This window comes from Rhinoraja longicauda, chromosome 24, assembly GCF_053455715.1.
Source record: "Rhinoraja longicauda isolate Sanriku21f chromosome 24, sRhiLon1.1, whole genome shotgun sequence".
Lineage (NCBI taxonomy): Eukaryota > Metazoa > Chordata > Chondrichthyes > Rajiformes > Arhynchobatidae > Rhinoraja > Rhinoraja longicauda.
The window spans coordinates 10,658,657-10,674,299 of NC_135976.1; the positions used below are offsets into that span (position 1 = coordinate 10,658,657).

The following is a 15,643-nucleotide window of genomic DNA, read 5'->3' on the forward strand; positions in this document are numbered from 1 at the left end:
CGTCTTGCTTAAAATAACCAACCCGTGCAGCAAAAGAGGTTGTGTGTGTGATAGTGAGATGTCTTTACCTTTACACGCAAGATGCCATTGTAGCTCCACATCATAAAAAGTAGCTGTCTCCTCCTGCTATAGTTTGGAAACATAGAAAAATGGGAGCAGGAGTAGGCCATTCGGCCATTCGAGCCAGCACCGCCATTCAATATGATCATGGCTGACCATCTAAAATCAGTACCCCGTTCCTGCTTTTTCCCCTATACCCCTTGATTCCTTTAGCCCCAAGAACGAAATCTAACTCTCTCTGTCTGCAACTGTAAAAAAGCGGACAGATTTCTTACATATCTGCATAATTATATCAAAATAATGTGCAGGTTAGTGAGGTAAAATGTAGAAAAATTGCAACAGTTGAGGAGGTGGAGTTAATGGGCCAGTTAAACGTATCAAGATAATTATTGAGCTTATGTGTTAGTGCAGAAAAAATAAGTTTATATGTACCTGCAATGAGAATATTAAATTACAAGTACAATAATGTAGAAGATAGACACAAAAAGGCCGGAGTAACTCAGCGGGACAGGCAGTATCTCTGAATAGAAGGAATGGGTGACGTTTTGGGTCCAGACCCTTCTTCAGACATCTCTTTACTGGACCCACTGAGTTACTCCAGCATTTTGTATTTATCTTCAGTGTAAACCAGCATCTGCAGTTCCTCCCCACACAATAATATAGAGGAAGTGAGACTGTGTTGATACACTGGAGTGGAAAAATTACACCAAGATGAGAGTTCTGAAGGATGAAACTCGACGGACATAATATAAATGGTGTTCTTTCTATTTTTATCCTGAGATAAGTAAAAAGCCAGAGAGTAGCTGACATCAATGGATAGCTGATAAAAGTTCTGCATACAAGGAAGCCATTTTATCTGCATCTGCAAAATATATTGAGGATCAATATTTAGCAGGTTGATGCCAGAATGTACGTCTTTTAAGAATCCAGTTGGGTAGGAGTATTATATTGAGTCAAGAAACAGCTAGTTTATAAATATATATTTTTTAAACAATGGATGTTGCAAATCTGAAATAAGAGCAGAAATGCTGGAAATGCTTAATAGGTCAGGCAGCATATATATGAAATAAAATGACAAATTTCACACCAGTGATTTTTTTATCAGAGTTTGCTGAAAGATCGTCAACGAACGATTAGCTATCTGTCATGGTCTTTGACCTGCTAAGGGTTTTAGAAGGTTAATTAGGTGAAATCCTCATTTCACTCTCTGCATTTGAAGGTTGTACAGTTGCTCCAGATCCATTTGTGCATCGTCAGGTTTTCCAGCCTGTGGGATTATGTGAAAATATGTTAGAAAGAACCTCAAGGAATTGAGCGTCACCAGGGCAAGTGGATCTGGTGTGCATCCAGGGAAACCAAAATGCACGAAAGAGGTGCAAAAGCAAGACCTGTGATTAGCATGTTGTGTAATTTTTAAACTCGTGTACTCAGCCTACGTTCGAAGCATGTCTTGACCGATGAAGTAGTTTCTGCGTTAAGTCAAGAAGTCCATTTTCTTCTAGGTTGAGCCAATCTTTAGTTTAGCTTAGAGTTTAGAGATACAGCATGGAAACAGGCCCTTCGGCCCGATGAGTCCTCGCCGACCAATGATCACCCCAACACTAGTTCTATCCTACACACTGGGGACAGGTTGACAAAAGCCAATTAACCTACAAACCTGCATGTCATTGGAATGTGGGAGGGAACTGGACATCCAGAGAAAACCCACTCGGTCCCAGGGAGAACGTATAAGCTCCATACAGACAGCGCCCGTAGTCAAGATTGAACCCAGGTCTCTCGCACTGTAAGACAACAACTCTACTGCTGTGCAACTGCGTCGCCCAACAACTTTCTCAAGTAACTATCATGTAACCATCTATACTAATACCATTTACCCGCACTTGACCCATGATCTACAATGCCTTGACAATTCGAGTACTCGGATATTGTTCTAGTGCCTGCCAGAGGAGATAGTTGAGGCAGGTACCATTACAACATTTAAAATACATTTGGACAGGCACATGGATGGGAAAGTTTTGGAAATTATGGGCCAAATGTAGGGAAGTGGGACTAGTGTAGATGGGCATCGTGGTCGGTATGGGCACATTGGGCCGAAGGGAGTGTTTCCATGCTGTACAAATCCATCATGGAGGGAAGTCATTCCAGTAGGAATATAGTTTCTGTGAATTTATTATTATTTTGTCAGAGATGGTAAACAATGTTATTTTGTACTGTGACCAAAGAAAAGCATAGAACATAGAAAAGTATAGCACATGAACAGGCCCTTTGACCTACAATATCTGTGCTGAACATAATGCCACAATAACTAATCTCATCTGCCTCCACATGATTAATTTCCCTATACCTCCTGAATATACAAACACCTATCTAAAATCTTCTTAAACTCCACTAACGGCTTTCCTCCACCACCACCTCTGGCCATGTGTTGCAGGCACCCAAGCTTTTGTATCTCCTTTAAGCTTTGTGTGTTTCACCTTAAAGCTGCACCCTCGCGTCCTTGGCATTTCCACCCTGGGAAAAAGGTTCTGACTGTCTACGCCCTCTATTTATCTCATAATTTTATATACTTCTCTCATGCCTTCCCTTAGCTTCTGATGCTCCATAGAAAACAATCCAAGCTTGAAGAATCTCTCCATAGTATCTAATACCCTTTGATTCAAACAGCATCTGGGAAACCTCTTCTGCACCTCTCCAAAGCCTCCACGTCCTTCCTGTAATGGGGCAACCAGAACTCTCTGCAATACTCCAAATACGGCCTAAGTTCTCTAAAGTTGCATCTGTATGTAGGTAAATTGGCTGGGTAAATGTAAAAATTGTCCCTAGTGGGTGTAGGATAGTGTTAATGTGCGGGGATCGCTGGGCGGCACGGACTTGGTGGGCCGAAAAGGCCTGTTTCCGGCTGTATATATATGATATGATATGATAACTTCCTGACTCTTATAATCAATGCTCCAACCAATGAAGAAAGCAGACCATACACCTTATTTACCATTCTATCTACGTGTTGGAACTTTCAGGGAGCTATGGACTTGTACCCCAAGAACACTCTGTACATTAATGCTGTTAATCGCCTTGGAATTAATTGTATATTTTCTACGTGCATTCAACCTCCCAAAGTGCAACAGCTTACAAGTGCTCAGATTAAAGTCCAACTGTCACTTCTTAGTCCGTTTCTCTTGTCGATCTCTATCCTGTGTACACTTTGACAACCTATCATGGAAGACTTTATCAATTGTCTTACTAAAATTCACATTCACTACCCTACCCTCATTGATCACCTTTGTCACCTCCTCAAAATACATGATCAAGTTAGTAAGACATGAACTGCCACTGACAAAGCCAAGTCTTTTGTCCCCTAATTAGCCCATTCTCTTCCGAGTGGGAGGAAATCTTATCCTGAAGAATCCTCTCCAATACTTTTCCTACTACTGTCATGAGACTCGCCAGCCTATAACTCCCACGATTCTCTCTACGTCTCTTCTTAAACAAAGGACCAATATCGGCTACTCTCTGGTCTTCTAGGACCTCATCAGTGGCGAGAGAAGATGAAAAGATCTTCACCTAGGCTCCTGCAAATTCCTCTCTTGCCTCTCTTAATAACCTGGGAGAGATCCCATCTGGCACTAGGGATTTATCAACCTTATGTGAGATGTTTGAAAACTCTGTCGCCTTCTTTGAAGAAACTTTTCTTCCTAAAGAAACACATCTTCATTCTGGTAACTCTACGCTGGAATAGCTGCCTCATTTATTACTATCTTGATCTCAGGGAAACTTGCACGTCCAAGTGTCAGATTGGCATATGGTTGTATCGGTGCCGAATCTTACGGTCCGACGAGACTCAGATTTTGATTTTACAGATATGTATTTCTATGTATTGTGGGAACAAATCCTACATTAAGAGAGAATGCTGTAAGGGCTAGAGTTATAATGGGGACTTTACTTATTCTTCATGTCATGGATTTGGCTGACCAATCTGTGTGATGAGTTAAGTTCTCTGGCGTGGTTCACCTTGAATGGACCTGTCTGTAATCTACAAACTATGAATTGATACAAGGACACTATGTCTCCAGTAAATGGCCACGAATGCCTTGGTGGCGTTTGTTCTGCTATGAATAAAGAATGTAGCATTTATATCAGCTGTTAAGGTTTAATCAGGTTTAGCCTTTTCCTTACTTGGTATTCAGTCTGACTACCGAAGGAGCCATTAGGCAATTCCTTGAGCATTTAATCCTCAAGGATTATATTAGTAATTGTCAGCTTTTGCTGAGACAATTATAAACCCTTGCTAAATTTATTTCTGCAAATTTATAATGAACACTTTAATTTCCATTTTATTTTTCTAGCTTCAAATGTTTTGGGAAGACAGGTTTTGGCAGGCAGATTGCTGATATGGTGGTGTCTTGTATAAGTATTTACCTTAAGGATAAAATTTAGTTTTTGACATTGTTTTGGATAGTATATGGAACACTGAAACAGGTCAAGTTGCATAGCCTGTCCATTTTGACCCCTTCCGAGTGTAAACAAATTACCAGTGTACGTTGTATTCTAATGAAAAGAATAATGCTTCTCCTAAAGGAGGACATAAATGCTGGAGTAACAGCGGGTCAGGCAGCATTTCTGGAGGACATGGATAGGTGACTTTTCGGGTTGGGACCCTTCTTCAACCTCGTGAAAGGGGGGCGGGAGGGGGGGGGGGTAGGGGGAGAGAAAGCTGAGAAAGAGCAGAGGCAGGACAAAGTGTGGCAGGTAATAGGTGCACACAGGTGAAGGGGAGTGCTGATAGGCAGATGGTTATAACAAAGGCCAGAGATTGAAACAGAAGGTATAAGATAAAAGAATTGAAGAGCTGCGAATCATGTTGCTCCCCATACTGCACTAACGACATCTTGTACCAAGCAGCAGCCTAACGATTCTCCACTTGTGCTATTGCCTCAACAGCATCTCTGAGTGTAGGATGGAACTTCAGATCCTGGTTTGAACGAGACATGTTATATTGTTACATTTTATAACATAACGAGAGCACGAATTGCCTAAACTATATGTCTTCTGCGCTTCCCGATCTTTTACCAATTTAAATATATTATTTTGCTTTTAAGCCAAGTACCCCATGTCATTCGACTGATTTTGCAATATTTCAAAGGAGGTGCTTGAAGATCTGCAGAATCATTTCAGTCATTTTCATGTTATCTATAAATGTGAAGAGTATTCCTGCATTTTCTCCTAACATCAAGACCAAACCATTGTCTTTGCATATAAAGGCAATCATATCTAATGCAATTTCACATAGCAGCCACACAGGTTGAATTTAATACACATATAACTTCAAAACTGCATAACCAAGATGGAACATAGAACGTAGAATTTAGAACTGTGCAGCACAGGAACTATGTTTGTGCCGAACATGATGCCAACTTAAACTGATCTCATCTGCCTATACATGATCCATATCCCTCTATTCCCTGCACTTCCATGTGCCTATATAAAAGCCTCTTTGACACCACTATCATATCAGCCTCCACCACCACCCCTGGCAATGCGTCCCAGGCCCCCACTACTCTCTGTAAATAAAAACTTGCTCAGGACGTCTCCATTAAACCTATCCCCTCTCACCTTATAGCTCTGCCCTCTGCCCTCCAAATGTTGGACATTTTCACCCTGGGGAAAAAGGTTCTGATTTCTACCCTATATTTGCCTCTCATCATTTGATATGTTTCTACAAGTCTCCCCTCAACCTGTATGATAGCCAATGATGCGCACCAAGTAAATTAGTGGTGCAGCGGCAGAGTTGCTGCCTTACAGCGCCAGAGACCCCGGTTCCATCCTGACTCTACGGAGTTCTCAACGTTCTCCCCGTGACCGTATGGCTTTTCTCTGGTTGCTCCAGCTTCCTCCAACATTCCAAAGACATACAGGTTTGTCGGTTAATTGGCTTCAGTAAAGGTCGTAAATTGCGGGATAGTGCTAGTGTGTGGGGATTACTGATCGGTGTGGACTCGGTGGGCAAAGGGCCTGTTTCCGCGCTGTATCTCCAGACTAAACTAAAGTTATTTAGTGACTGGTCCCTTTGTTTTGTCCCCTCTAGATTCAGACTCTAAATGACCAGGAATGGGAATGCGTTCAACCAGCGACTGTTCTGACCAGCACTCCGCACGCTTTCGAAAGCGACCCAGAGATGTCTGATATCGACGACGAGGATACAGAGACGATGTTTAGCTCGGCCGATCTGCTTTCACCCAGTGGGCATTCTGATGCTCAGACGCTGGCCATGATGTTACAGGAACAGCTGGATGCCATCAACAATGAAATCAGGTAGCGCGAAACATTGTGCCTCGTAGCCTCTTCAGACACCTATCTGGGGATGGTGTTATAACTTAAGCAAGCCGAGCAATGGCGGTAAAGTTGCTACCTTACAGCGCCAGATACCCGGGTTCAATCCTGACCACGGGTTCCATCTATACAGAGTTTGTATGTTGTCCCTGTGACCGCCTGGGTTTTCACCGGGTGCTCCGATTTCCTCCCACATTCCAAAGACACGCAGGCTTGTAGGTTAATTGGCCTCTGTAAATTGTCCCTCGTGTGTAGGACAGAACTGGTGTATGCGTGATCGATGGTCAGTGCGGACTCGATGGGCCGAAGGGCCTGTTTCCACGCTGTATCTCAAAACTGCACTAAACTTCTTTCAGTGTGCTTTGTAACTAGTTTGTCTATTATAACTTATTACAATTTACATAAAGTTGTCCTTGCAATAATTAAAGCAAGATCTTACTTTCATTCTAATTTTTAACTATAATCAGCTTGTGTGTATGTAGTTCATAGCCACGTTGTGTTTCTTTGTTAAATAACTCTGTAGTACGTGAAGAATCATTCAGCTGTTAAGACTAATATGACCAAGTCTGTTCCATGCCAGGATGATCCAGGAGGAGAAGGAGTCCACTGAGCAGCGTGCGGAGGAGATTGAGTGCCGTGTGGGGAGTGGGAGCATGGACGGACTGAACTTAACGCGCATCCGGACAGGGACCTCCATTCCAACGTCTCTCACTGCCCTGTCTCTCACCAGTTCTTCTCCGCCCGTCAGTGGGCGCTCCACACCTAAGCTCACTCCTCGCAGTTCCTCCCATGACTTGGACCGTATGGGCATCATGACACTGGTGAGTGTCACACTGAATGGGGAAAAGGGGACCTGGGGTTTTTTTTGGATGGGTGCAAGAACAAACAAACTTGCTCTTAAACTGGGCTGAACTGGAGTTGAATCTCACAAACATCAACTTAGTACTTTGCAGGAGTTGTTTAGTTTAGTTTGGGTTTAGTTTAATTTAGTTTAGTTTTGAGATACAGCGTGGAAACAGGCCCTTTGGCGCACCGAGTCCGCACCGCCCAGCGATCAGCCATACACTGGTCCTGTCCTACACACCAGGGATAATTTACAGAGGCTAATTTACCTACAAACCTGCACGCCTTTGGAATGTGGGCGGAAATCGGAGCACCCGGAGAAAACCCACGCAGATCATGGGGCGAACATACAAACTCCATAAAGACTATCCTATACACTAGGGACAATTTACAATTAAACCAAGCCAATTAACCTACAAACCTGTCAGTCTTTGGAGTGTGGGAGGAAATGGGAGGACCTGGAGAAAACCCACGCAGGTCACGGAGTGAACGTACCAACTCCATACAGACAGCACCCATTGTCAGTATCGAACCCGGGTCTATTGCTCTGTAAGGCAGCCACTCTACTGCTGTGCTACCATGCCGCCCACTCAATAACTTAAGGGTTATAGAAGGCATTTTCACATTTCAGATTAACTTTTGAAATGGAAAGTAGAAAATGGTTAACCCTTTTTTTCCCTTGGATTTGGAATCCAGCAATTTAATTTCACAAGGGGGGTGGGGGAAGGGGGGAGGGGGAGGGGGGAGGGGGGAGGGGGGGTGCTCCCTATGAAGAAATCAAGTTGCTGGGTAACCAAATCCAAGAAAAATAAGCAATAAACTTCTCACTTTCAATTTCAAAAGTTAATCAGAAATGAGAAAACATATTTATCATATTCACAGAAATTGATGCAGTCATACAAGGAAGCTATCAGATTGCACTGATGTACAAATTTCCATCTATTAAATTAGTATAGAGTCATAGTCATACAGCGTGGAAACAGGCCCTTCAGCCAAACCTGCCCACACCGACCAACATGTCCCATCTATATTAGTCCCACCTGCCTGCGTTTTGCCCATATCCCTCTAAACCTGTACTATTCGTGTACCTGTCTAAATGTTTCTTAAATGTTGCGATAGTACGTGCCTCAACTATCTCCTCTGGGAGCTCGGTCCATACACCCACCACCCTTCGTGTGAAAAAGTCACCCCTCAGATTCCTATTTAATCTTTCTCCCCTCATCTTAAACCTGTGTCCCCTGGTCCTCGATTCCCCTAATCTGGGCAAGAGATTCTGCGCCTAATGCACCTCAATCTAAATATTTTGAATTGTGTAATCTTAAAAGGTAATCCAACTGTTAGGGGTCCACATGAAGCCAAAAGACGGTTCATTGGAGCTGAACCTCACATTTGTTCATTGATGAGCAGCACATTTTACACCTGTTTCACCTGCTCTGCTACTAAATCCAGAGTAGGTTAGTTTGTCCTGCCCATGATCAGATGTGCCCAAGTCAATTTTCTTCCTGATATGATGAATGCTCACTGCTTTTAAAATAAAACATGTAAAAGCATCGCAGAAGCAACTTGTCAATGATTTAAAATCAAAAGCCAGACATTTGAAACACTTGCTTTAAGGTTTAAAACTTGCCTTTCGTACCCAACGGTTTATATTACCGAGGTAAAAGCTGGGGTCTCAGTGTCAAGGACAACAACTGAAACATTCAGCAATCACCATTGATTTGAGCACCATTGAGCAACTTTACAGGTTGACAAATGTCTGATTGAGGTGATTTTGATGTGGCCACAATGATTGATTGCCTGAGCCCTGTGGCACTTTGTGACATTGTTTCCAACCTGATTGCAGGGCGACCTCAGGTTTTGAAGCTATTGTGCTAAATGAGCTGATGTTCTCGTGCGATTTGTCTCCCTGCCCTTATTGATTGTCTTTCTCTCTTTCCCGCAACCGATGTTCAGCCTAGTGACTTAAGGAAACACCGTCGGAAGGTAAATAGAACATGAATATTAGCAGTGATATTTTAAAAAATGATACCTTCATGATTTACTTCTACTTTGCTACACTCATTTCCCAGTTATCTCTGCTGTGGTGATGTTTCTGCAGAAATTGTAGATTACCCAAGTGTAGATGAATGAAAGACAATGCTTGATCCCCATCCTCAACCAGCACAATACATTCCCAGAGGCAATGGCCAGCAATTATACATGAGATCCCGAGCTGATGTTTCTGCCTTTGCTCAGCCTGGTGGGCCTACTGTCAGTTGCAGTGTCCCATGGCGACACTGGCTGAGATGAGCGAACTCGGGTCAGTCGAGAATAATAAATATGAATTTGCCCAGGCTCTCTTCCAAACCAGGTGAAGCTAACAACTACTAATGCTACACTTGGGCATTCTCCCATCTTGCGCTCGCCTTGTTTTGTTTTGGTTTGGTGCTATCCTTTTCTTTAGACCTCCCTAGATGAAAAACAATAGTCTTTGTTTAGTTTTAGTGCAGAGATACAACGTGGAAAAATGCCCTCCTGGACCATCGGGTCCGCACCGATCAGCGATCCCTGCACACTATCCTACACATTAGCGACAACGTTTACCACTCTAATCAACCTACAAACCTGTATGTCTTTGGTGAAAACCGGAGATCCCGGAGAAAACCCACGCAGGTCACGGGGAGAACGTACAAATCCATCCATAGAGTACCCATAGTCAGGATCGAACTGGGGTCGCTGGCACTGTAAGGCAGCAACTCTACTGCTGCGCCACTGTGCCGCCCTTCTTTCTTCCAATGTTCTTTCTTTCTTCAAATGTTCAATGCTCGGTAAGTGTCCTCTGTGTGCAGTCACCAGGAAGCTCGAGAGAGAGAGAGAGAGAGAGAGAGAGAGAGAGAGAGAGAGAGAGAGGGAGAGGAAGACACTTTGATATAGTTAGGGCATTGCCTGAGTTACGGAGTGACAAGTCAGTCCCTTTGTTTTAATCACTCTCATTCTCTAAATGAATTCCCTTTATTGTTCACATCTTGGTATCAAGTTAATAGGCACAGCTCTCTGGAAACTATTGCAGAACATTAGCCTGGATTACTGCAGTTGAATAAGAAGTCATACATTGTTTAGAGCACCCTATAAAGTTGCCCTCAAAGTGGATGGCATAACCTGGGGTTTAGTAAACAAACCATTTTAATCCGTCTCTTTTGTGAATTTTCTCATCCTGTGTCTCATTGTTTTACAAAATAAAGGAATTGCTATCCCATTCTTTATGCAATAATGCCCTTGTCCTCTGTTAAAATCTTTGCCTAATCACATAAGCAGATAGCAAGAAACATTATGTCGAACAGGGGGCTGAAGCTTGAGGGAAACATATTTTTATTTTCTCTCTGTTTCTGCTACTGAAATGTACAAATTATTTTGAAAAGTTAAGATCATGTCTTCCATTTTTTTGTGCTATGTCACTTAGACGATCGATGCTTTAAGTGTACTGTATACATCACCTTAACAGCACAGTTGGCCACAATAATAACTTGGAATTGTTCATAACAGCACAGAGGCATGGTTACATTATGACATTGTTTCCTGGTGCAACAAAAATTGTAACTGTGGGATAGATATCCCTAAATCTGTTCATAGCTGAACGTTCATGCTGATATGTATTTGCAATCTACAAATGTATACTCAAATTATTTTGTTTCAATTTTTCAGATGGCTTTCTAACACTTGCAGATATCATCTAATGTAATTACATCTGAAGGTTTCAATCTGAAGGTTTTATTTTTCAGATGCTAAACATGCACTGCATTTCTAAACATGTGTGAAGCAACTATAGACGCTGGTTTACACTGAAGACAGACAACAAATGCTGGAGTAACTCAGCGGGACAGGCAGCATCTCTGGATAGAAGGAATGGGTGACGTTTCGGGTTGAGACCCTTCTTCAGACAGTCTGAAGAAGGGATTCAAACCGAAACGTCACCCATTCCTTCTATCCAGAGATGCTGCCTGTCCTGCTGAGTTACTCCAGCATTTTGTGTCTATCTTCTGCATTTCTAAACATTCTCTATACAGTTAGAAATGCCCAATATTTGTAACTTTCTTTCTCTGTAAGTTCAGCAGTAACAAATACTGTTTAAAAGAACAAGCTTACAAATTGTGTCAAGGTTGAAATCTTTGTCTTTATGACCCTATCATCTGACAATCTTGTATCAAATTAATTTCAGTTGTTAATTATTCCCCTCCTGTCTGAGCCACTTTGCTCATCACCACATTACAATTTAAGGATACAATTTGCACTTAAATATTTCATCCAGAGAATTTTGCAATTGTAATGATGGTGAAATTATCAGAATCCATCAGTTTCATTCCTTTTTTGAAGAAGTAGCCAAGAAGGTGGTTGAGGGCAAGGTGATAGACATCATCTTATTGGCCTCCAGGAAGACCTTTGATAAGATTTCTCATTATTGGCTGCTTTGGATGGTTAGATGGGATCCAGAGAATGTTAAAGGCCTGTCCCACTTAGACGATTTTAAGGCGACTGCGGGTGACTAGGCTGTCGCCGAACGTTCGCCGGGGTGTCGCGGGCATGATCGTGAGGAGTCTCCAATGAATCGTAGCGGATCTCGGCGCGTCGCGGAAAAAAATTCCAGATATAAATTTCTCGGCAACAGCTGGCTTGTCGCCAGGTATTGTAGCTTATTGTGGGCGCTGTCACATGCTGTCCCCAGGTTTGCTAGGTTGTCGCAGATGCATTTAGAAGCACATAATATTAAATTAAGATAAGGCATTTGAAGATACCAGAAGGTAGTTTTGTTTAACCCATTTATTTACCGTCAGGGCATTTGACAGGTAGATTGGAGGCGACAGTTTGACGGTCAGGTAAGCGTGGGAATTTCGCGACGTTTCCGAAGACGGTGTAATCTCTTAGCCAGGTGCTAGTTTCTCAAAAAAAGTAACTTGTATCGACCTGACTCGGCAATGTCGTGGTCATTGTCGTAGGGTAAAAGAAAATCTCGGCGATCTGCTACGACTTTGACAGTCGCCGGCAGTCGCCTTAAAAATCGCGTAACTGGGACAGGCCCTTTAGTTAATTGGATACAGAATTGGTTTGATAGAAGGTAGCAGAGGTTGGTGGTGGAAGGTTTTTCAGACAAGAGGCTCGCAACTAGTGAGGTGGGTCAGTGCCACCGAAAGGACAAAGAGGGACTGGAAGGGGGGTGGGGGGGGAGCACGGAGAATGAAAAGGGACCATTGGGACCACTTTGAATACTTTGTAACTTTGTCAGCGCCCTATACTTTGTGGCGACTCTTGGCATACTTGTGTATGGCATGCAAATATACAAGGCATGGTTTGTAAGTTTGCAGGTTGCACTGAAATAGGTGATAATGTATACTGCGAATGATGTTATCATGACTTACAGCAGTATCTTGATCAGATGGGCAAGTGTGATGAGGAATGGGAAATGGAGTTTAATTTGGATAAGTATGAGTTGTTGCATTTTGGGAAGACAGACAGGGCTGACTTGATGAAAATTACAGATGTCTATGAATGAATCTTGCAGTAAAATAACCTTGGTAATGTTACATTTTACTGTTCATGGCTTAAATGTATTTTTAATGTTTTTTTTAAGCAAAAATTACTGCTTAAATCTCTGGTCTGAAACATTTTCAAAATGCAAGATCTTATTTATTTTAAAGTATTTAAATCATCAAGTAGAAATTATGTCTTTTTTTTTTACTCCCTGGTTTGCTGTGAGACTCCTTTGGCATAATTAGCTGCTCAGCCAGTTTAGCTTCAGATCAGAAATAGAGGCAGGAGTCAGCCATTTGCCTTCTCGTGCTTGTTCTGATCTTGGCTGATCTTTCCCTGTTGCACTACTTTCTTGCACGAATCGTATGTCCCTTGGTTCATTTAACATCAAAAAAATCAATCACTCCCTGATCTCGACGTTTGCACAGCTGCAGGGAAACAGGGACGGTGTTAAATTGATTCCTGGCGGCGAGTGGCAAAGGGAAAGTGATAGTTAACACCTCTGAGGTCCCCACATCTTTATGGACAGCTTTCTTTCTCCAAGGTCAGTTACCTTGCTGGCCATCAAATCCAACTATGTCGTTCTTCATTTGCGAGTCATGGAGCACAAAAATATACCCTTCAGCCCAACTCAAAGGTGCTCCATCTAAGCTAGTCCCATTTGCCTACGTATGGCCCATATCCCTCTTAACCTATCCTGTCCGTGTTCCTGTCCAAATGGCTTTTAAGTGCTGTTATCGTATCTGCCTCAACTACCTCCTCTGGCAGCTCCTTTCAAATACCTACTACCCTTTGAATGAAAAAGTTGCCCATAGATTTCTATAAATTCCTGCCCCTCTCACCTTAAACCTATGTCCTCTGGTTTTTGATTCCTCTACCCTGGGTAAAAAAAACTCTGTGCATTCACCCTGTCTATTCCTTGACTATTGGGAGAGCTGTCCCAATGTTGTGGGCCACACAGTTGAGTCCTTGTTGCACCCATGCAGTGTGAGGTGGTGCAGCTCGCCAGCAAATGTGATTGGAGTCATTGGTAAGATTTTTTTTTCCTTTTCCTTGGTGTTACAAAGATGCTGAGACCACTTCTGGCTGAAACTGTAAATCAGTGCTGGACTTTATTGGTCTGATCAACTCATTATTTAATCTTACCAATAACTCCAATCACATATGGGCGGCACGGTGGCGCAGCGGTAGAGTTGCTGCCATACAGCGAATGCAGCGCTGGAGACTCAGGTTCGATCCTGACTACGGGCGCCGTCTGTACGGAATTTGTATGTTCTCCCCGTGACCTGCGTGGGTTTTCTCCGAGATCTTCGGTTTCCTCCCACACTCCAAAGCCGCACAGTTATGTAGGTTAATTGGCTGGGCAAATGTTTTTAAAAAATTGTCCCTAGTGGGTGTAGGATTGTGTTAGTGTGCGGGGATCGCTGGGCGGCGCGGACCTGGTGGGCCGAAGGGCCTGTTTCTGCGCTTAGTCTCTAAATCTAAAAAAATCTAAATTAAAAAAATCTTCTTGACCGTAGAAATAGAAAATTAAATTGTGAGGGATAATTTCTCTTCCACATCTTTCCTCCACCATCAAGTTGTCAAATTACCAATGAGTTAGACATTGAGAAGACAGGAGCCATTCTATACTGAATGTCGTAGCATAAATTCTGTACAGCAGCATGCCACACACCTCCTTCCAGGGCTCTTCATTCACACAGGATTGGAGAGAATGTTACGCTGGTTGCTATTGACTCAGCCTTCTATGAGAATATTATCTAATCTTCATTATCTCCAAATTTATCCCATACATCTTCATTAGCTCCTCAACCCATACTCCAACTCGTAAACTCTACTGCCACTTTACCATATCATTTGTATTTGAATTCCATCTGTACTGACCCCAATTAAATTCCTGCCCATATTGTCTTATAAGTCTCATTCCAGGTTATAAATCTATTCTTGTTCTCACCCACTCCTGGCCCTTCCAGCACTTCTAGTTTTAGTTTAGTTTAGAAATACAGCATGGAAACAAGCCCTTCAGCCTGCCGAGTCTGCGCCAACAAGCGATCCCTGCAAACTAACACATTCCTACACACACTAGGGGCAATTTTCAGTTTTACCAAGCCAATTAGCCTACAGTACAAACCTGTACATCCTTGGAATGTTTGAGGAAACTGGAACACCTGGAGAAAACCTACGTAGGTCACGGGGAGAACCTACAAACTCCTAACAAGCAGCACCACAAAAGCAGGATCAAACCCGGGTTTCTGGTGCTGTAAGGCAGCAACTCTACCACTGCGCCACCGTGCCTCCCCTTAGTACCGCACAAAGTTTGCTCTAATTTATTCTCCTGTCCCAGGCATTCTGTCTCCTAGATTTAGCTACTCTGTTGTGTTGGTCCCTTTCCTTTTCTCGTATGATCTCATCTTCGTACTTTTATCCTTGTTTCTACTGTGTGTGCACCTCTCCTGAGGTTTCGACCAGGCAATGTAGTTTGAGGTGTTTTCTATTTTAGAATTGCTTTCAAGATACAAGTTATAGTTTTCTCGGCAACTTCTCAGAAGCCTCTCATGACAGGATTCGACTGTGCATTGGGAGAAGATAAAACAAGGCTGCTTTTAAAAGAGTTTTAATTGTAGTTGATGTTGATCCATTTTTTTTCGACAGTCTCACAATTCTACCCGTGTATTTTATTCACTCTGCCACGTCTGCTTTAGTCTCCAGTCGCAAGGGACGACAACCGTGAAGATAAAACGACAATCAGATGTGAAACATCACCTCCATCGTCTCCGCGCTCCATGAGACTGGAAAAACTCGCCCACTCCCTGCAGTCAACGAGTCAAGAAGAAGGACGAGGGTGAGAAGAATTTCATGCTTTTTGATGCTCCTACATGTTAGAGGCAGGAAACATGTTCCCAATGTTGGG

The 15,643-nt window shown here is 42.8% G+C and overlaps 1 protein-coding gene across 9 annotated transcripts in view; it reads left to right on the plus strand.

The window, feature by feature from the left end:
- Positions 1–15,643, plus strand: part of ppfia4 (PTPRF interacting protein alpha 4) — a 461,362-nt gene that overhangs the window by 393,591 nt on the left and 52,128 nt on the right. For 8 of the 9 annotated variants that reach the window (XR_013548847.1, XM_078420653.1, XM_078420654.1 and 5 more), the window contains 4 exons: positions 6,143–6,369; positions 6,968–7,208; positions 9,184–9,213; positions 15,435–15,574. Coding sequence is in view for 8 of the 9 variants with exons in the window: in XM_078420653.1 (XP_078276779.1) it covers positions 6,143–6,369; positions 6,968–7,208; positions 9,184–9,213; positions 15,435–15,574 (638 nt within the window). In the remaining variant the exon portion in view is untranslated. The remainder of the gene's footprint in view (positions 1–6,142; positions 6,370–6,967; positions 7,209–9,183; positions 9,214–15,434; positions 15,575–15,643) is intronic. The other variant, XM_078420655.1, reaches the window with a different exon arrangement.